Source organism: Cavenderia fasciculata (genome assembly GCF_000203815.1).
Source record: "Cavenderia fasciculata unplaced genomic scaffold Scf_EUAJFUG02HR96I-5, whole genome shotgun sequence".
NCBI classification, from domain to species: Eukaryota; Evosea; class Eumycetozoa; order Acytosteliales; family Cavenderiaceae; genus Cavenderia; species Cavenderia fasciculata.
Window position 1 is genome coordinate 2,115,504 of NW_004457624.1, and position 21,708 is coordinate 2,137,211.

General features: G+C 34.4%; 11 protein-coding genes across 11 annotated transcripts; 7 read left to right on the plus strand and 4 right to left on the minus strand.

Moving 5' to 3' along the window:
• Positions 1 to 182: 182 nt before the first annotated feature.
• DFA_11831 (uncharacterized protein) lies at positions 183 to 1,655 on the plus strand (the record flags this gene model as incomplete). The annotated part of the gene is made up of 3 exons (XM_004350725.1): positions 183 to 575; positions 656 to 1,534; positions 1,560 to 1,655. 3 exons carry the CDS (start codon positions 183 to 185, stop codon positions 1,653 to 1,655), a joined length of 1,368 nt encoding a protein of 455 aa, XP_004350776.1.
• Positions 1,656 to 1,767: 112 nt separating this feature from the next.
• On the minus strand, positions 1,768 to 4,812 carry DFA_11832 (beta-mannosidase; the record flags this gene model as incomplete). Its single annotated transcript, XM_004350726.1, has 3 exons — positions 1,768 to 4,093; positions 4,164 to 4,522; positions 4,603 to 4,812. 3 exons carry the CDS (start codon positions 4,810 to 4,812, stop codon positions 1,768 to 1,770), a joined length of 2,895 nt encoding a protein of 964 aa, XP_004350777.1.
• A 230-nt stretch (positions 4,813 to 5,042) lies between these two features.
• Positions 5,043 to 6,184, plus strand: lsm8 (LSM domain-containing protein; the record flags this gene model as incomplete). The annotated part of the gene is made up of 5 exons (XM_004350727.1): positions 5,043 to 5,070; positions 5,173 to 5,341; positions 5,417 to 5,454; positions 5,901 to 5,980; positions 6,062 to 6,184. 5 exons carry the CDS (start codon positions 5,043 to 5,045, stop codon positions 6,182 to 6,184), a joined length of 438 nt encoding a protein of 145 aa, XP_004350778.1.
• Positions 6,185 to 6,245: 61 nt separating this feature from the next.
• DFA_11834 (uncharacterized protein) lies at positions 6,246 to 6,746 on the minus strand (the record flags this gene model as incomplete). Its single annotated transcript, XM_004350728.1, has 1 exon — positions 6,246 to 6,746. One exon carries the CDS (start codon positions 6,744 to 6,746, stop codon positions 6,246 to 6,248), a length of 501 nt encoding a protein of 166 aa, XP_004350779.1.
• A 228-nt stretch (positions 6,747 to 6,974) lies between these two features.
• Positions 6,975 to 8,516, plus strand: DFA_11835 (uncharacterized protein; the record flags this gene model as incomplete). Its single annotated transcript, XM_004350729.1, has 1 exon — positions 6,975 to 8,516. The coding sequence occupies one exon, from the start codon at positions 6,975 to 6,977 to the stop codon at positions 8,514 to 8,516; it is 1,542 nt and encodes a 513-aa protein (XP_004350780.1).
• Positions 8,517 to 8,643: 127 nt separating this feature from the next.
• DFA_11836 (uncharacterized protein) lies at positions 8,644 to 10,596 on the plus strand (the record flags this gene model as incomplete). Its single annotated transcript, XM_004350730.1, has 3 exons — positions 8,644 to 9,989; positions 10,035 to 10,225; positions 10,316 to 10,596. 3 exons carry the CDS (start codon positions 8,644 to 8,646, stop codon positions 10,594 to 10,596), a joined length of 1,818 nt encoding a protein of 605 aa, XP_004350781.1.
• Positions 10,597 to 10,862: 266 nt separating this feature from the next.
• DFA_11837 (type A von Willebrand factor domain-containing protein) lies at positions 10,863 to 13,669 on the plus strand (the record flags this gene model as incomplete). The annotated part of the gene is made up of 2 exons (XM_004350731.1): positions 10,863 to 12,063; positions 12,144 to 13,669. The coding sequence occupies 2 exons, from the start codon at positions 10,863 to 10,865 to the stop codon at positions 13,667 to 13,669; spliced, it is 2,727 nt and encodes a 908-aa protein (XP_004350782.1).
• A 215-nt stretch (positions 13,670 to 13,884) lies between these two features.
• On the minus strand, positions 13,885 to 14,580 carry DFA_11838 (pmp22 family protein; the record flags this gene model as incomplete). Its single annotated transcript, XM_004350732.1, has 2 exons — positions 13,885 to 14,367; positions 14,467 to 14,580. The coding sequence occupies 2 exons, from the start codon at positions 14,578 to 14,580 to the stop codon at positions 13,885 to 13,887; spliced, it is 597 nt and encodes a 198-aa protein (XP_004350783.1).
• Positions 14,581 to 15,654: 1,074 nt separating this feature from the next.
• DFA_11839 (uncharacterized protein) lies at positions 15,655 to 17,274 on the plus strand (the record flags this gene model as incomplete). Its single annotated transcript, XM_004350733.1, has 2 exons — positions 15,655 to 16,247; positions 16,350 to 17,274. 2 exons carry the CDS (start codon positions 15,655 to 15,657, stop codon positions 17,272 to 17,274), a joined length of 1,518 nt encoding a protein of 505 aa, XP_004350784.1.
• A 623-nt stretch (positions 17,275 to 17,897) lies between these two features.
• DFA_11840 (uncharacterized protein) lies at positions 17,898 to 18,791 on the plus strand (the record flags this gene model as incomplete). The annotated part of the gene is made up of 3 exons (XM_004350734.1): positions 17,898 to 17,919; positions 17,989 to 18,410; positions 18,453 to 18,791. The coding sequence occupies 3 exons, from the start codon at positions 17,898 to 17,900 to the stop codon at positions 18,789 to 18,791; spliced, it is 783 nt and encodes a 260-aa protein (XP_004350785.1).
• Positions 18,792 to 19,242: 451 nt separating this feature from the next.
• rab7B (Rab GTPase) lies at positions 19,243 to 21,520 on the minus strand (the record flags this gene model as incomplete). The annotated part of the gene is made up of 8 exons (XM_004350735.1): positions 19,243 to 19,297; positions 19,377 to 19,711; positions 19,789 to 19,966; positions 20,062 to 20,138; positions 20,506 to 20,595; positions 20,682 to 20,841; positions 20,945 to 21,128; positions 21,199 to 21,520. The coding sequence occupies 8 exons, from the start codon at positions 21,518 to 21,520 to the stop codon at positions 19,243 to 19,245; spliced, it is 1,401 nt and encodes a 466-aa protein (XP_004350786.1).
• Between the last annotated feature and the right edge of the window lie 188 nt (positions 21,521 to 21,708).

Below are 21,708 nucleotides of genomic sequence, written 5' to 3' on the forward strand. Positions count from 1 at the left end.
AATTTAAAATTAATTTATTTGTTTGTTGTGATGAAAATTAGTCAATACTAAATTTAATTTTAATAAAGCATGCTAGATTGAATAAAAACGAACAATGACCTAGCTACTCGTTGAATTTCGACAATACACTCACACTCACACACACAGACATATGCCCGTGTGAATATAATATACACTGTACTATGTCAGGTGGTCAACAGATATTAAGGATAAGTCAAGCACTTGAAAAACAGCTTGTTAAAAAGACATATAACCTCTCAACATCATTTGTTAAAGAGTTTAACAATCGATCGGGATTTGTACCATTTGAAAACCAAGATGCTAGTCTACGTGGATGTGCACTCATCGACCATCATGTAGAACCACCCATTCGAATCGTTTCCTATGACACTCAAATATTCGATCACAGCTATATCAAACGATCGATTGACGATGCACTCTCCTATCGTCAACAACTCTCCAAGAATGGTCTACTTGATATATCAAAGAACGCTGCCTACAGACTCATCAATGAAACCGGTGATGGTCTACCTGGTCTTGCTGTTGATGTATTTGGTGATTATATTCAAATGACTGTAAGTACATTGTTGACAATCAATCAATCACTATGTACCACCACCTTTCTTATTTATTATTTATTTAATTTAAATTCTAGACACATACAGAACATTGGTGCAATTATTTAAATTATATTGGTGATTATATAATGAAAGAGATGGGTTTAAAAGGTGCCTATTGGAAGGCAAAGTTTAAACATAAACAATCGTTTGCAAAACATTATATGGGTGAAAGAGTTGGGTATGACAGTCAAGGTGTGTCAGAGTTGCGGGTCGAGGAGAATGGTATGAAGGTGATTATCGATTTGGAGGATGTTATATCGACTGGTTTGTTTATGGATCAGAGAGACAATAGAAAATACCTAGCTACTCTGTTTAAAGAACGTCCATCTGGAACTATTCTCAACACGTTTGCACACACCTCTACCTTTTCACTACTACCATCGCTGTTGTGCAGGAATATAAGTACATACAATATCGATACATCTCCGAAATACCTCAACATTGCAAAAAAGAATTTTGAAATCAATGGTCTCAATCCCGATAAACATCGGTTCGTTGAAAAGGATGTGTTTGGACGACTCGAAGAACTTCCACATAAATCACTAAACTTTGATGTCATTGTACTCGATCCTCCTACATTGGCTCGTGGCCCAAAGTTTGGAGTATTTACCACCAAAAATAGATATCGTGATTTGTTGGATCTTGCCATTCCATGTCTTAAAAAGGGTGGTTTCATTGTTAGCTTTGTCAATACTCGTCTATTAAAAGAAGATAGTTGGTTAAGACAATTAGGTGTTGTAGATCATATGGCTGATCAACAACAACAGCAACAACAACAGGTTAACAAAAACAAAGAATCATTGTCGTCGTCAATAGCAGAAGAAGAAGAAGAGGATTTAAATCTTCTTCAAGAATATAAAGATTTAAATATTAAAGAGGCAAAGTTTTCAGCAGCAAGTAAAATGAATGGAAATGTATTACAATTCTCAAAATTAAAAGGATTTAAACCGTTACAATCATTGGAACAATCACCAGATTTTAGATTCAAACTTGGTGATGAACGTGTTGGTAAACATCTCAAAGGAATTGTATTAAAACATAAAGTTGATTATCTTCAATATAATAATAATACTACAACTAAAAATAAAACTAATAAAAAGAAAAAGTAATAAAGTTTAATACTTTTTACTTTTATACTTTTATGCCTTTACTTATTTTGATAAGTATCATATAAAGAAATGATTTTAAAATCATTAGAGGTTAAAATAGTTGATTGATGATGATGTTGATTTTGTTGTGATTGATTGTTGTAATTGGAATAATAGGTAATGGTGTATGGTTGATCTTTGAATAAATGGAATGCATTATCAGAGAATTCTCCACCAACATGTTGGTCACCACTACGATCAATCCAAACAAACAGAGCAATCTCTGAAGATACCAATGTCAAATGATATTTATCATCACAGCCATCAGACTTTACCAAATCCTTGATTGTAATGACTGGTTTTTGTAAATTGAATTCTTTATACTCTTTAAAAAAGTATGTATTATCAATCAATGGCGATATTCTTTGTTTCCCATGTTGAATGATTTGGTTATCCTTTTCATCAATATCTTGTTGGTTACTATCCCTTTCCTTTTGATTTTCATTTTCTATTTCCTTTTCCAATTCAATATAAATAAATTGACGATTTAATTTTTTCGAGTCTGGAATGAAATCTTGACGATCAAAATCCATAATCATATGGTTGGAATGAGCTTTACAATAGACAAGTTGTTTGATTTGTTTGGTGACTTTACCAAGTACGACATCCCAAACTGATAGGTAGATGATGGCTTGGAACGACTCTTTGGGAGCATCGTTGGTTACCCACACCTCCATTCTCTTGCTTTGTTCATTCTCGACAATCGATAGTAGAGTGGGAGCGTAAAACTTTTTGGCAAAGTATTGTAACGCCTTCCATTTTAGACGGTCGTATTCGATGGAGCTCCACGACGGTCCGACCCAAATATCGTTGAGTTGCCAGTACAGTGTTCCCTGGCAGTAGGGAGACATGCGACGCCAGTGCTCACACCCCGTCTTGATAGAAATGGCCTGTAACACCTGTGTGGTATAGCAAAGGTGTTCAAAGGAGGTAGGTACACGGAAGTGCAGCGCAGTGTGCTGTAATAATCCAATGTTGCCGGGTGTTGGAGATCGCTGTCTGTACTCCATCTCGGGTGACGTGATGTTGAGTTGGTCATCCCCACCTGCCAAAGTAGCTTTGAGTGCCTGGAATCTGGGAAGACTTTGGAACCCAAACTCGGACAGGAATCGAGACTTGGCCTTGAGGTACTGTGTAAACGGTTTGTTGGAATGCCATACCTCCCAATAATGAGTGTCTCCGCGTGTCTGGTCATTGGTGTCACCCCAAGAATTGACACCATTCGACGGCGACGATGGCCAAAAGAACGACGTGCTCAGTTGAGCCAACTCGTCCATAATCGTGTCAATGTACAGTCTGTTATAGTCTACAATGTAGCGAGGAGGGTTATCCTTCGAAGGCTTCCACACATTCAACGCCTGCTCATTCTCGTTGTTTCCACACCATAGCGCGAGACTTGCGTGATGGTCGAGACGCAGTACCTGGTCGCGTACCTCTTTTCGGACATTGTCGAGAAACTCTTTGTTTGACGGGTACAGACAACACGCAAACATAAAGTCTTGCCAAATGAGGATACCTAGACGATCACATATATCATAAAAGTCGTCGCTTTCATAGATACCACCTCCCCATACACGCAGGCAGTTCATGTTGGCGTCGCGTGCACTCGTCAAGAGATGGTTGTATTTGTCTCGAGTAATACGGTTGAGAAAGTTGTCGGCGGGGATCCAGTCAGCACCCTTTGCAAATATCTTGGCACCGTTTACCATGATGGTAAATGCTCCGTCTGTAGTATCAACCGACACTGTTCTTAAACCAACTGTACGTTCGGCTACATACATATTATTTAAATGGAATTCAATCTTGTACAATGCCTGTTCACCATGTCCATTTGGCCACCAAAGTCTACCATTTTCAATATCAACTTTAATATTTTTAATTAAAGTTTTATATTGATGTAATTTTGGTAAATTAAATGTTGCAATTGAGGAGGAGGAGGAGGAGGAGGAGGAGGTAGAGTTATTCTTTTCTTTTGAATCTATTAATGAAATGATTATTTTTAATTGATTTTCATTTTCATCATTATTCTCTTGTTGTTGTTGATCAGAATAAATTTCAAAATCAAATAATAATGAAACATTCTTGTTGGTTGGGTACCTTTCTAGATTTAATAATAAATTGGTACTTGATGATTGAGATGAATGTCTTGGTGTTGTAACTGTTGTTGTTGTTGTAGCTGCAGTTGATGGTTTGGTATGATGTTGTTGCTTTATCATAATAGATTCAATCTTTGGTACTGCCTTTGGAAAGAATTCAATCAATACTGATTTATAAATTCCCATTGGACAATAACATCCTCCCCAATCCCATCCAAAATGACATCCACTTTAAATATTAAAATATATCGTATTAGTAAAGCTTTTGAATTTAAGTTTGATGTATGTTGTTTACATACCACTTTCTAATAAAGTTACGATGATGAATACCATGTGGGTATTCCCAAAGAGGTATTTCATATCCATTCTCAGAAGCCTTCTTTTCACAATAAGAGGATGGATTTGTAAAATCAAATCGAATGGTATTGGTTCCGGATTGCAGGTGACCTTTTATATTGAATCTAAAGGTTCTAAACATATTATCGGTTGTACCAATCAATTGATCATTTAAATAGATTGATGAGATGGTATCTACTCCATGACACACCAAATCAATTCTCTCAATACTATCTTTAAACCATTTTAAATGTTGTTCTGTAACAATCTCAAATGTCTTTACAAATTGCCAATTTGATAATGCTATCCATCTATATTCCATCTTTAGAAGAAATAATAATAATAATAATTTAATCAATGTTGATTTATGTTATATGATAAATGATAGTAAAGAAAACATACTTCTCTTTCACCAAAGTATAGGTCAGGTACAATACCCTTATTCATCAAGGTGAGATGAACATCTGTTGGTACTGTCACATTACTGATTGTAATTAATTCTTTTGGTTGTGTATCAACTTCTCCTCCTCCTCCTGCTCTTGTTAATTGATTTATAGTCCATTGATCATCATCTAATAATATAGAATGATTATTTTGATTAAAGTTGACCATCTTTCTTTCTTTATTTCTTTTAATTAATTATTTAATTTATTTGTTCTCTTTTTATCTCTTGAGCCAAAAGAGGAAAATTTAAAATGAATGAAATTGAAGTTGTGTGTGTTGAGGTGCTGAACATTAATTTTAATATTATAAATAAATTTGTTGATCAGCAGCTGTAGAATACCCCCTCTCTCATCATCATCATAATCGATTATAGTAGCTACTGTGTGTTGTTGTTGGTCATGTCTTTACTAGAACAATTTTTCAAGAGTAAGATAGATAGATATCTACGCAATGAATGATCGATCATTCATTCGACATTGACATGACATATATATACTTACTTGTTTCACAATTATTATCATATTTTAGAACAAGTACTTGTATTGACAGCTGATGGTAGAAACATTGTAGGAACATTGATAGGCTTGGATCAAACCACAAATATTATATTGGAGAAATGTCATGAGAGAATCTACTCACCCGATGAAGGTGTAACAAAGTATAACTTGGGTATTCATCTAATCAAAGGTGATGATGTGTATGTACAGAATATAATAAGCTAAAGAAGATTTGACAAGTATGTTTACTAATAATTATGTGTATTAATATATAGTGCTGTAATAGGAGAGATTGATCAAGAGTTGGATGCAAGTTTGGATCTTGATAAAATGAACGCTGCTCCACTTAAATCTGTAGCGCATTAGATAAGAAAGGAGATTAGATACAATACTTTTCTTCTTCTTCTTCTTCTTATTTTTCATTTATTATTTAAACATCAACAACAAATCATCATTATTACAACACCAATGTCAATCAGGCAGGCAACCGGATCGGATCCACACCCGTTGATATAAACACAAACACTCTAACCATCCATTTGATTGGATTGAAAGGAAGGAAGGCAGAAAGCGAATGAATACATTACATTACAGTACATAAACAAAGGACAAACCCATCATCACCAAAAAAGAGAGCGACACAACGAACGAACATATTATTTATTTTATAAAACATGCGACACAACGAATAAAGGTAATCCAACATACAACTAATCAATCATCATAATCAAATCAAACCAATCAATAATATTATAATAGTAGTTGTGGTGGTAATGACAATTGACAAGTTTGATATTGAAAAGAAAGCTGCAGCATCGTTGGATCCCCCCAAACAAACAGTATTGATATGGAACAATGGATGTTACGTTGGTCTGTAAATTTAAGAGAGGGTTTAAATAACAGTCATTATTGGAACATAGGATATGACCGCAGTGACGGTAAAGACAGCTATCAAGAGTTTCAACAAATGTACTTTGTTTGCATTGATTTTGTTGGGCACATTCTATTACTTGCGTCATCGTTTCTTGACAATTATCAGTTAATGATACAATTGGTTTACATTGTCCAAAAAAAGTTAGAGTTGTATTGGTACCGGTAGTACCATTACCATTGATAGTTTTCACAATCACTGTCAATCATACAAGGTCTGTTTCGTGGAGGTGGGTGTTGACAAGATCCATGCAGACATACTAATGGGATGTTGCAGTCGATTGCTGGTAAATAACCATCCAATGAATAATAGGATGGACGACAACTCTGACCCTCAGTCTTGGAGAACACAGCCACACAAAAAGAGACTTGTAACACAACAGGGTTGGGAGGTGAAATTGGGCTACAAACAGTTCCCAATTGACACATTATACCGTGTGTGCATACTGATCCTTCTGGTTGTTTGTCATAGCAACGTCCATCCATACAATATTCTTGAAATGCACATTCACTTTGTGATTGGCACATTGTATTATTTGGAAGTTTACAAATTGAATTTGAACATTCTAATTGACCATGACATTGCATATCCGATTGACAAGTATCACCAGACACTAAACTATTAAAAGGATTACATGTACTTTTTGATCCATCAATCAATGAATAACAAATCATTCCATCTCCACAAGTTGTTGATTCATTCCCGTTACTACTATTACATGATTCCCCAAATGAAATGTATTCAACACAAATATATTTGTTTTCATCACAATAACTACCTTGTTCGCATATATTATTAGTAATATTATCCCTAATATTTCAAATGAATATTAATTAAAAGAAAAAAAAGAAAAAAAAGACTTTATTCTGGTTTCATTTCAAACTTCAATATCATTAATATTTATGTGTGCGATGAAATATTTTATAGGTATTGATTTAGGAACATCTGGAATCAAAGTAATCATTAAAGAAGAAGATGATACTATTGCATTTAGTGGTTATCATCCATTAAAGGTTGAAAGATTGAAACCGTTGTGGTCGGAACAAGTGGTGGGAGATTGGTGGATTGCATTGGACAGCGTGATGAGCAAGATGGCATTACAAGTGGATAGGGAGAAGGTGTTGAACAATGTCAGAGGTATTGGTTTAACAGGTCAGATGCACTCTGCTGTATTGTTGGATGACAAACATCAAGTATTGCGTAACTGCATCTTGTGGAATGATCAGCGTAGCAGTGCAGAGTGTAAAGAGTTGGCATCAAAAGTAGAGAATTGTCAAGACACGATCACTGGTAACATCATAATGAGTGGATTCACTGCACCAAAGATACTGTGGCTAAAGAAACATGAACCAGACGTATTCAACAAGATCGATAAAGTGGTACTACCCAAAGACTATGTACGGTTCTTATTAAGTGGTCAATTTGCAACTGATATGTCTGATGCTAGTGGAACGATGTGGTTGGATGTAAAAAAGAGACAATGGAGCGTTGAAATGATCAATGCATGTGGTTTGACGATTAATCATATGCCTCAACTCTACGAAAGCACAGATATCACTGGTACACTACACGATCACCTGGCCGAGAGATGGGGACTGCCTACAAAGACACCCATCGGGGCTGGAGCAGGTGACAATGCAGCCGGTGCTATTGGATGTGGGATCAACACGTTAAACAATAGAGCAATGGTATCACTTGGGACGAGTGGTGTGTCGTTCCTCCCAACCGACCGATTCACAAGTAACACTTCCAATGCATTGCATAGTTTTTGTCATGCGCTTCCCCAATCATGGCATTTAATGTCGGTCATATTAAACTGTACATCTTGTATTGACTGGGTATCTGAATTGACAGGATTTACAAATTATTTAGATATGATACAAACTTTGAACAAAGAGAATCAAGAAGTGGATAAAGAGGATAAAGTTCTTAAAGATCCAATATGGTTCTTGCCCTATTTAAATGGAGAAAGAACACCACACAACAATGCCAATTTAAAAGGTAGCTTTTATGGACTGACAAATAATCATAGTCGATTAGATTTATGTAGATCGGTATTTGAAGGTGTATCATTTGCATTGGCTGATGGTTTGGATGTACTCTTAGAAGATTCACCTATAGATACTGTCATTGCTATTGGAGGTGGAACCAACAATGATTATTGGTGTCAAATGTTGGCCGATATAACCAACCTTACATTAGAGGTACCAGGTTCATCCGATTTAGGTCCATCCTTTGGTGCAGCTAGATTAATACAAATTGCAACTTGTATTCAAAGTGCAACAACAAAAAGCAAGGAAGACATTTACAAAGATATCATTAGATTACCTACATCCATAACCAAAATATTTAAACCAAACTCAATCAAACATCAACAATTTAAAGAGAAAAGAATCATATTTAAACAATTATATCAATTATTATTACCATTATCTTCAAAATAGAAATAAATAAAAATATTCAAAAATGTAAATTAATTTAACAAAGATCTTCATCACACCTTTGAAAAATGAATTCATTCTTTATTAAATTTGTGATAATGTAAATGAAGATATAATACAAACATATATAATGTCAGATACAGAGAATAGTGTTAGTACAAGTACAGGTACAAGAACAAGTACAGACACCAATAATGTACCTCCTGTGACAGGAAGAGGAAGAGGAAGACCAAGAGGTAGTGGGAGAGCGAGGGGAAGGGCAAGAGGTAGAGGTACAGGTAGAGGAAGAGGAAGACCAAGAGCAACTAGAAAGATGTCAGATGATGAAGACTCTGATATTTCTGAAGAGGACAAGTATTCATCTCACCAAGACAATAATGATGATGAGAGTGAATCATCAAACTCCTCCTCATCAGCTGACAACGATGATGACGACGATACCACCAAGTCTGGCAGCGACACTGACGATGAAATATCTGGGTTAGCGTCAACATCAGATGATGATGAAGTAGATCTATCAGATGACGACGACGATGATGACGATGACGACATTACCGATGAAATAGATGATAGCAGTTCAACACTATCGTCGACCACTACAACAACAACAACACCACCTCTGATCATCAGAGGTGATGGTGGCAAAGGATCAGAACAAGTAGACTCGACAACTGGTAGTAGTGGTGATGGTAGTAGTACGGGAGACCAATCAAATCAAAGTGGTCCACGTACAAGAAGAATGCGATTGTTTAGATGTGCATCTACTAAAAAGGTGTGTTCTAAAAGACCGATTGATGGATACATGTATTGTGGCAAACACATTCTCGAAGACACAAATGCACCCTATTCTCAATGTGACTTTATCTCCAAGTCACACAAGAGATGTATTGCTGCCATTCTCTCGAGTGAACCATCGCCACGATACTGTCGTCCACATCATCAAATTGTCGACTTGATGAATCAAAAGAAACGAACCATACAAGATTCTTCCAAAGCTACCAATCCTCATATCAAACGTATTAAAACAACTCTTGCTAAACATGGTATAATGAGAGGTTCATATTATGATTTATGGAAAAAACAACAACAAAAGAAACCAAATCAAAATATATCACAAGATCATCAAACCAACATTGAACAACAAATGACAATAGAACAATCAATGAAACAAGAAAATGATCAACAACAAGATTTATTGGCGATGACGACAACGACAACAACAAATCAACCACCAACAATAGATCAACCTACAACAATATCTACAATAGATCATCTTGGATTGGTTGATGATCAAGAAATAGTAGATGGATATTATCAATTAATGGATGGGGATAGAGAAGGATTATTCTATCCATCTTCCAATCTAATAAGTGATACTATAAATAATCAAGAGATTTATGATAGTTTTAATGAAGAATATTATCTATCATCAATCTCTACATTGGCAGAAGAAGAATGGATTCAACGTAGAAGACTGTATATATCAAAACTAATCCTCCTCTACAAAAAACAAAGTATTAGATTTAAAGAAAGAATGAGAATGTTAAGAAGACATTATATTCTATCAACTAATAATAATAATAATAATAATAATAATACTCAATCAATGGAAATTGATAATAATAATAATGTAAATAACAACTCAAATAATCATTGTTTCCATAAAGAATGTATAATACCTCATTTACCATTATCAAAGTTTTGTTATGCTCGTAAGTAATAATAATAATACTACAATCACCAAAGACAAAAACTTGACAAGTTAATATTAATATCTTGAATATTTATTAAATTTAAATTAGATATATTAGAAGATAGTAATCAAAAATTATTTGTTGGATGTAATTATAGAATTGGAGGAGGACGTGATAAATGTAATTATCCAATTTTAAAATCACAAATACCAAGTTTATGTACCAATCACTTGGATATTATCAAACAACCCGATAGTATCTATGTTACAACAGGAAAGAAAAAACGATTAAAAGAGTATCTCACCAAACAACACCCAATCTTAATTGAACAATTTCATCAGAAATCAAAACTCCAACAACAACAGCAGACTATTGACCAAAGTCAGTGAATAAAAGAATTTTCCTCAGTCAGTCTCATGAGACACCCATTCATCGAAATTATTTTTTCAACGATCTCTTTTCAATCGAAAAATGGAATGGCTCAAGAAAAATATCCCAACTCGACACATTTTAATTAAATTTAAAAAAAAAATAAGGGATCAACCCTTTACAAAACCAAACCTCTTGATTCATTCTTTCATCGTCATTCAACTCATCTAAATCTTAACTTTCTTACACATATATATATACATATACAAATACTTTATATAACATAATGAGTTTTGTAAAGAATTTATTTTCAAAGCCAAAACCAACTTCATCATCAACATCAGATGTCATCAAAGGATACAAGATTGATGTACCTGTACAGGAGAGAATTGTAGATCCATCTTATTCATATTACTATAGTAGATTGGATAAGACATCACCACAAATAGTTGGACTCATCAGCAAGAATGATAGAAACAGTACACAATTTGAATTAAAAGACTTTCACATCAAGACCGAGATGACTGATGTCTCGTCGATTACTGTATTCACTCAACGCTACTTCAATGGGTATCCATCACCTGTTGAAGCCAAGTACCAGATTCCATTGGCTCCTTATTCGGCTGTATCCGACTTTGTCGTGCAATACGACGACAAGGTGCTCAGAGGTACTGTCAAGGGCAAGCAAGATGCCGCCAACGATTTCAGTGATGCCATTGCTAGTGGTGGCCAAGCATTCCTAGGTGAGAAAAACGACAAGGGATACTTTAACTTGTCGATTGGTAACTTGCCACCCGGCAAAGAGGTGACTATTGCCATCACCATCGTCTCTGAAGTTGGACTCCATTTACAAGACCTCCACTACTGTCTTCATCGTTATATGTTCCCAAAGAACTCTCTCAGTCTCAAGTTGGACATGGAGGTAGATTTGTCAACCGACATTACAGACATTCAAATCGACCACTACCAATTCAAAAAGGAGATCAATCAAAACCGTGCCACTATCTCACTCGAACACAACGGTGTCGTCAATAAGAACCTTATTGTAGTCGTCAAACCAAAGACAGAAGAGAAACCAGGTTACTTTTTAGAGTACAACAAAGAGGACAAGACCGCCGCCTTGGCACTCAACTTTTACCCACGCTTCCAAATCTCGCCAGACGAAGTCGATCAAAAGAGTGAGTTTGTGTTCCTCCTCGATTGCTCTGGCAGTATGAGTGGAGGTGCCATCACCAAAGCCAAACGTGCACTTGAAATCTTGATGCGTTCACTCACTGAAAACAGCAAGTTTAACATTGTACTCTTTGGCAGTAACTTTAAATCACTCTTTCCCGAATCGATGCCATACGATGATGCCAACCTCGAAATTGCCTCTACCTATATTCAAAAGATTCAAGCTGATCTTGGAGGTACCGAACTCTTACCACCAATTAAAAGTATTCTCTCCAAACCATATGATCCACAATATCCAAGACAAGTTTTTATTTGTATGTAAAAGAATAGAAAGAAAAAAAAAGAAATAGATAACATTTATTTATTAATTTAATTGATTTAATTTATTTTTTAGTGACTGATGGAGAAGTATCAGAAAGAGATCAATTAATTGATTTTGTTGGAAAGGAAGCAAATACTACACGTATTTTTACTTTGGGTATTGGTAGTGGAGTTGATAGAGAATTGGTTATTGGTTTGTCAAAGTCATGCAAAGGTTATTATGAATTCATCGAAGAGAATAGTATGATGGAAACTCAGGTCGTTAAATTAATGTCGATTGCTATGGAACCAACCATTTCAAACATTCGCGTTGATTGGGATGGTCTTCAAGCCACTCAAGCACCTTCGATTGTCAGACCAATCTTTAACAATGAACGTATGATTATCTACTCATTGATTGATAATTTGGTTGAAGGCGAGACCCCTCAAAAGACGATAAAGTTGACTTGTGATGGTCCAACTGGCCAAGAATTGGTCTATGAAGTGGTTGTTGATTTTAGCAAGAGTGGATCAAACAAGCAACTTCACACTTTGACCGCCTATGAAATGATCAAGGATATGGAAGAAAAGGAAAGAAAGAATCTTGGAAAATTCAAAGACGAAATCACAAAGTTGGGTGTCAAGTATCGTTTGGTATCCAAACACACTTCATTTGTTGTCGTTGCCGAGTCTGATCAACCAACCCTCGAAACTATGAAACAAGTCAATGTCATTGAACCAGAGGTCACCGCCACCACCTCTGCCGTCCGTCCAGGTTCCATCAACCTTCTCTCTGCCATTTCATCTGGTGCCAAACTCTCTTCAAGACAATCCTATTCCTATTCATCCGCTTCGTCAGGCTCTGAAGATGAATGTGATTTTGAAGATGGAGAAGATGATGATGACCACCTCATGTCCTGTGACACCCAAATCTTATTTGAAGCAGAGGAGGACTGTAAAGTACTACAATCTCAATTGATGGATTTGGATTGTCTTAGTGACACTGCCATGGAAATTCAATGTGAAGCTGAACCTGAACTCAGACGTGCTTCTTCCTCCTATAAAAAGGGTGGTTCCATGCTCCCATCATTTTCATTCTTTAGTGGAAGTTCATCACCTAAAGAATCCAAGGAAAAGGAAAAGGATAAGGATCTCAAGAAAAAGAAGTTGTCATCTTCACCACCAAGATCTAGAAAGATGGCTGATACTAGTAGTTCCTCCCCTACCTCTACCTCTACCTCTAGCAACACTGTCTTTTACAAATCATCACCAGCACCAGCTCCAGCAGCTCCAACCCCTACTCCAGTCTCTGCTCCCAAGCCATCATCAACTGGTGACTTGTTGATCGATCTCATCAGAACCCAAAGAGCCAATGGTAGTTGGGTGCAAGGTAGTGTTACCCTCACCATTCCAACCGTTCCAGATGTTCTCAAATCCGTTCCAATCGAAGTTTGGGTTACCCTTGTTGTTATTACAACCATTACCAAAAAGTTTGCAGATAAGAAATCTCAATGGGAATTGGTTGTTCAAAAAGCCAGCAAATGGGTCAAACAACAACTTGCCCGCGCATCAAATATTACTCAAGATTTTGATTCCCTATGTCTTTTAGTTAATGTTTAAAAAAACAAACAAATATATTGTAAAATAAATAAATAAAAAAAAATATATATATCTTTTTTAAATAATCCATCAATCCAAGACTATAGTATAGTATTACTTATTATTGTTGTTGTTGTTGTTGTTTTGTACATATGGAGAGGAGAGGGGAGAAATTTTATTATTATTACTATTATATTATATTGTTGTTGTTGGTTTGTTTGTTTTTGATGTTTGTTTTAATGACCAGCATTTATACTTGCCAAAAAAGCAGCCCAACCAATATTAACGATATTCATAAATAAAACTCTTTGTTTGTTTGAAATATAACGGAATGATACAATATTACAAATTGGCCAGACAGCACAATCTACCAGATAGGTTCTGAGCCAATCGTTTTTAAGTTTTGTATAGATATCCTCTTTTGACTTGCCATCGAGCACACCCATGCCCATGAAAAAGACGGCATCAAATATAGGCGCACATATGATTTGATCAAGTGCCGCTTTGATGATGACGTGCGAAAAAACCTTTTTAGGGAAAGAGGTATCCAGAATATGATACCAGAAATGAAAAGTCGGTCCTGTGATTACGAATCCAAAGACTGAAAACTTGAATGCTCGTACATAATCAAATTTCCATTCATCGCTTGCTTTTTTCCTATTCTCTAGGTGTTGTGAAATAGTATCTGATATGAAATATAATGTTCCTGTTGTTACTGCCTAAATGAATAAATGAATAAATAAATATGTAAATCATCATATGATCTGACCATGATATCAAGTATGTGTAACCCCTATTCTTCATTGTCCTAATCTTACCTTTGTTAAAATAGGTTTAGTATGTAAAGCATCTACATAACCAGAATAAGCTCTTTGACCAAATTTACTAAGTCTTGGGAATAATCGAGTGAAAAGACGATTCGTACTGCTCATGTTAATGATGATGATGATGATAGTTGTTGTATATTCTGTTTGTTGCTGTTGTTGTTGTCGTTGTTGTAGTTGATGTATGTATGTATTATTTTCTTCTTATTGTCAATAATATATATATATGATATAGCTACTTGTATTAATCAATTTAAATCTAATCTAATATCTAAAAGTACTTTTCTAATGACTAGTTGAATAATGTATTGTTGTTTGATTTGTTGTTGTGCCAGTTTTATATCTCTTTTCAATATATCATCTCAATCAAGAGGTGATATTTAATAGTAATGTTTGTTTGTTTATAAAAGTTGATCTATATGATGGAAGTAGTAGTAGTGGTAGTAGTTGTTGTTGTTGTGCGTAGTAGTTGTTATAAGTAAGTTTAAACAAGATAATAATAATAATAATTTATAGAAAGATAGAAAGAATAATTGAGACTTGATGATGATGATGATGGTTGTTTGTTGACTGATTGATCAGATTAGAGTTAATGCCACCAAAAAAGTACAACTAATCATTACAAAAAGGATGATGGCGCTTTTGACGAAATTCCCCTTTCGTTTTAAAAATTCATGCGCAATGAAACATGCATATTGTAGAGATGAGAGATAAGGCGATGGACCCTTGGTCATCAAGTTGTCAGAATTAAGAATATATTATATTAAAAAGAAAATCGTTAGTTTGAATTGTTGCTGGAAATATTGGATGTTATCTTCATAATTATTTATTGTTAAAAAAAAATAACATTTATTTATTAAACAATATTGTAAATATTATAATATCTTGGAAAGAATAGAGCATCATTATTCAAAACAAAAACACTCCAACAGCATCCTTCCATAAAAGGAATAATTCCTGTACAAGATTTCTCAACCATTTCTTTATTTTTTTTTTATAAGCAACGTGGTTGGGTGTCCTCTTCAAATCTTGTTCACCTTTCATGTAGTTTTCAAGTGATTTCATAGATATGATCTTCTTCTCTGTCTGTGCAAAAGAGAACAAATGTTTTTTTTTCTTGCTTTGAGGCACATGGTTGGTCAGTCTACATGAATCAATAATCCTCACTCTCTCTACAACAACATGTTTCAAATAAAAGAGAAAGAAAAAAAAGAAAAGATACAAAGAAAGAAACTAGCACGACAAGAACGGCTACACCAAAAAAGATTACAAAGTATTCAAATACCAGTCTATGTCACACAGATCATAGTTGATCTACTCTCTGCCGACTGTGTCATCGATAATGATAACCGACAAATATTATCATTGGCAAGTGTTTGCAAGAGATGGTTCGATCGTGTAAAGTTGGCACTACAAGCAATGCCTATCAATTCGAAACGAAGCTTTCGTATGCCAGTTTCTATTACTAGATACACATACGGTGAATTCTATGAATGTTATGACTACAATGAAATCACGCAAAAACGAGGTGCATATGCTCTATGTCAGTTGGAGAGGCTCGATTTCAGAGCAGCGACATATGGGTCTCTTAAAAGAAAAGAAATAGAGTTGGTAGAGTCATACACACCAAAGTTACGAGAATTGCATATTCTGAACCTGGACAAGTACGTGGAGGAGGATGACGAAATCGCCGACAATCTAGAATTATTGTCACTGCCAATGCCAGAGTTGGATAGTCTATGCATCAAACACACCACCGATTACGACGACGTAATGTATTGTGATGGGATCCCCTACCACAATTCAACATTCCAGATGCTACAAGACACGGACAAGAAATCACCAAAGTTGGCCAACCTCAAGATTATCGAGTTTAGATCTGCCTTTCCATCTGACGTCGATCAATGTATCAAACTATTCCAACAATGTCAATCGATTGAATTGGTTGATATATCTGATAGTATTTCACCCCAACATGATGGTTTGGACAGTGTAGTATCTGCACTTTCAATATTGCCACGACTTACAACATTGAAACTCAGTCGATTTGGGACATTTGCAAAGTCAATACCAAGTACAGTCACATCGATATGGATCTATAGTAAACGTTTCTATGGGGGAGGCGATAGATGGACACCAGAGTTTAAAGAGTATGTCAAAGAGGCAAAACAACTCAAATCACTCAAGTATCTGTTCCTCGATCGAGAATGGTTAAGAGTACTTGCACACACCAACCTCACACAGTTATACTTGGTGATACCCAAGACTGACACTATCGATGTTGGAACACCACTCGTCATGCCAACACTAGAATTTTTGGAACTAGATATGGACGACTACTTCTTTGGCATCAACAAGGACTCTAACCACATCCCCTATCTTTATGGATTTGGATTAGATCAATTGCCTTGTCTAAGAAATCTAGTTCTCATGCTAAAACAAGATAGTTGGGATTATGTAACCGATCTCATATCACATTCAAAGAGTATCAAGACAATATCAACACGTATCGTTGGCTGCACTCAAACCAAATGCAACAAACTCTTTGACACTATCCAACAGAGTCATACATTCAAAAGATTGCATATTAGAATTAACCCAAAAGATTATGAATGTGATAACCGGTTGGATCATAGTGAAATAGAAAAAAGGAGAAAACATATCACTAAATCCCTAAACAATCTTTACTCTACACTGATCAAATCATTTTATCAATATCAATTGGATCACCCAGAATCACATTTAATAGGTCTACAACTTAAAGATAGTTTCTCAATTACCAATACAAATAATCATTATTAAACACGACGACGTTTAAACAAACCTAAATAAATAAATATTAAATAAATAATGTATGTAAAGCTTGCTTGGTTTCGAATCTTCTTTTAACAATCAATGATGATCTATTATTGTTAAAAGAAGATTCGTACAAAAGTGTAGTAGTAGAATTAATAGTCGAGTGATCAATCTAAGCGGCACTCGGCCCACTCCAACAACAGCCTTCCATAAAAGGAATAAATCCCTCCGTTCAAGAAAAATAAAAATTAAAATAATATTAATTATTTTTTGGGTAGAGCACAATGCTGCCAATTCAGCGATCAACACTAAAAACTAACTCTTCGTCTAAACCCCCCAACAACAAAAACATAGTAGTAATAATATTTGTTATCAAAAACTTATTTTATGCATCAAAACAACAGCAGTACATACACTCAAGAAGTAGCAGTAGAAGATTCTATTAATAAACAACAACAGCAACAAAAACATAAGCGCAATCACAAGCGACATCAACAACAATAATAATAATAATAATAATCAAGAAATAAAGTTAGATCTCTACTCTACTCTACTCTAATCTCTACCCTACCCTCTCATCTCATTATTATATATCCTAGTATTTTTTTAAGAAGAAGAAAATAATTATAATGTTTGAATTAGAAGATGTTGGTAAGTATTTTTAAAAAGAGTTTACAAAAAGTAATATTAATATTAATTGTTCTGTCTGATTCTGTGTAGTAACAAAAAATAATTTATATAAATATACATTTACAATTCCTTCAAAGAATCAAATAGAGGCATTGCAACCTGGCGACCTTGTAAAATTGATTTTTAAACAACAGGATCCAGGATCTGGCGGCAACAGAACACCAGTCGAAACATTTGCTGGCAATGTTCCATTATCATCACCCTATTTAAACAGTTTGCGTAGTAGCTTTAATGGAGTGGTTGGATCACCTCAGTCATGTTCTCCACAACAGATTCCAGGTGTAAATGGAGCTACACCTAGTGGAAATGGTACTACTACTACTTCAGCTGCAGCAGCTCCTGCAGTCGAAAGAATGTGGGTTATCATCCAATCGATCAATCCAGACCGCACCGAATTTATTGGTGCACTTGATAATAGTCCAGTGGCTATTGGTATTGCCAAAGGTGATGCTGTGTGTTTTACAGATCGACACATATTGAATATATTCAATCAGAGTAATGACACATCCTCTTATATGACCGAAGAGACTAAAAACTACATCTCTCAGTCGTGTCTAGTCTCCAACAAAATCATTCACTATCAATGCAGTGCAGGATACATCTTTCGCGAGGAACCAAATCATGCATCGATCATTCCCAACGATAGTGGATGGCGTATATTCCAAGGTGAAGAGTCTACAGACTATATATCCAACAAACAAAATGTAACCATTGTACAATTGGCATCGGTACTCAATGTCGATGATTCCTTTATCGACTTTTTAGAACATTCTCCAAATGATTCATTCTATGAAAGAAAAGATCCATTTAAACCTTGGACAAGAATTAAATAAATAAATTAATTAAATCTATCTATACTTTTAATATTTTATATTTGCTTGGTAATTGTTTTAAAAATGGAAATATATATTCCAAAAATAAATAAACTGGAGGATTTATAAAATTTATTAGAATCTTGTTGGAAGTTGAATTCCTCTCCCTACTCTTTTCTTATTTCTTTTTGGAATAAATATTATTGTTGTTGTTTTGCGGAAAATATGATTGTATTAAAAAGGGTTGGATTGAAGGAGTGGTATAGTTACTTGATTAAATATATTTATCTAATGTACTTTAATCGTGTAATTTTAAAATTTGTTGTTGTTGTTATTTCTTTCTTCTTGAATGTTCAATCGAATAGATTTTGTTTTGATTTTGATTTTGTTTTGCTTTGTTTTCATTAGTTTTGTTTTCTTTCTATCTATTTATCTTCTATTTATCTTCTATGTAATTATTAAAATATTATTATTATGTTGAACAACAGGGTGAATCTTTTTTTGGAGTTTCCAAACTTAATTTCTCACTATAATTTAAAGAATATTAGTAACAATCAAATAAACAAACAAACAAATAAATATATATATATTTTTTGTCCACCATACGGTTTACGAGTTGCTTCATCAAAAGCATCTGGTTCCAAACTTTGTAAAGATATTCTTGAAACGGTACTAAAAGCTTCTTCGACATTAATATTGCTCTTGGCACTAGTGTCAAAATAAAATATGTTTCCTCCCAATTGTTTGACAAAGTTTAAAGCTTGTTTCTCTGATACCACTCTTGATTCTTCGTCGACCTTGTTACCCAACACCACAAAAGGGAATGTATCTTGATTCTGTACACCAATCTTTTCGATAAAATCATTTCTCCAAATAATCAAATCTTGCAATGACTTTTCATTGGTAACATCAAACACTAGTACACAACAATCTGCTCCTCTCTTTAAATATAAACATGAAAGTGGGAATGAGTCAGAGAACTAGTTTCTAAATCGTATTTACTCGTCTGTCAACCTACATAATAACTAATATCTAAACTACGGAAACGTTCTTGACCAGAGGTATCCCAAAGTTGAAGTGTAACGAGTCTATCATGAACCATCACGTCCTTGTTTACAAAATCAATTCCTATAGTTGGTTTCATAGGGACGAATCGTTGGTCTACATATCTTTTAAGAATACTTGTTTTACCAACACTAAAATATGGAAAGACGAGAGAAAATAAGTAAACAAACACAGTTACAATCTAGATTGGTTGATTCCCTCTTCTGTTTATGTAACAACTATATACCTCTTTTCACCAATGATAACAATCTTTAACACCTTTCTTCTTTGACCAGCCATAACTGCTTTCTCTTTCTTGTCTCTCTACTTGGAGGTAGTAGGTAAAGTTACTTTGAATGTCTTAATCTAACCCCTCTATTCTCTCTCTCTCTATCTCTATCTTGGTCTTGTTTATAAATGTGAAATGAGAATATAGTTTATATTTTAATAATAATAATAGAATGAATTGAAGGGAGAAGAGTTCTGTTCTGCAAAGTCAGGGCTGATTCTCTTGGGAAAAAAAGAAATCAAACAAAAAATAATTTTTATTCCACCCCTTTGGGGTAATAGGGGGTGTGAGGTTTCATGATGATAACAAATCGATGGAATGTTCAAATGCTCCTATCTTCCAACATATCCTATCGATCTGGATGACATTTGATTTATTCTTTAATGGTTGCTTATTTAATACTTTTGGACTACCACTGGATTTATTATTATTATCACTACTGGTGTCATCAGATGGGAAACCCCCACAAATAGATAAATGTGGTAATGGAATCTTTTAAAATTTAAAAAATAAATATTTTTATTAATCAAAATTGATGATAGACATGACATGGAATATTAATATGAATTATAACATACCTCATGGAATAAAGGGAATTTAAATTGATCAAGACATTTGTCAACCATTGCAATGATACGATTAACAGATTTGATTCCAGTCGTCACATTAGATGATAAAAATATTCTTGATTTATCATCATTGAAAAAGGTTGATATTGATTCAAATTGAATTGAAAATCTATAAATAAATAGATAAATATAGTTTAACTGTTAATATTATTATTATTATTATTATTATTATTATTATTATTATTATTATTATTATTATTATTGATGCATACTTTTGAATATTTTTTAATTCCAATTTTAATTGATTACAAAACAAGTCAATGTGATGTTCTCTCATTGGAAATACTCTTGATAGTGATACATGATAATGATCTACTTGATGACCAATACCCATTTCATTTCCAATATCTCGGACTTCATCTATCATTGATTCCATATCTTTTCTATCAATTGGAACTATATAAGGTATATTAATTAATATTTTCCCAACTGTTAAGTACCAACCATCCATCTGAAGAAAACATACCATCAAAATATACAAAGGTTGGGTAATTTCCTTCAACATGTTCAAATTGTCTTTTCTTTCCTTTATGTTTATCAATCTTGTTGTCATCTTGTTTAGTTCCATTGGTACCAATATCTTCATCTTGACTATTATTGACATTTGATAATCTATCTATTATTTCTAAAGGTAGATCAGGTATATCTCCATCTCTACCAACAAACGTCGATGATGTATCTATTGTGCTCTTTTGTTTCTTTTTAGGTTGTTGTTTCTGTTGCTTTACATCTTCTTGTTCACTATCACTATCATCATCATCATCTTTATATGATAGTAATAAATCCATTAATAGGATAGATGTTATCTAGTTGACTGCGATATGATATCAGATCATTGATTGGTGAATAGGAATAAGAATGAAGAGACTCCCGAAATTGAATGAACAAACTTTTTTTTCTTTTTCGAATTCATGATCATCAAACATGAGCTCATCACTACTTTCTAGTTTAATCTAAGATATCTTTTTGTAATAGA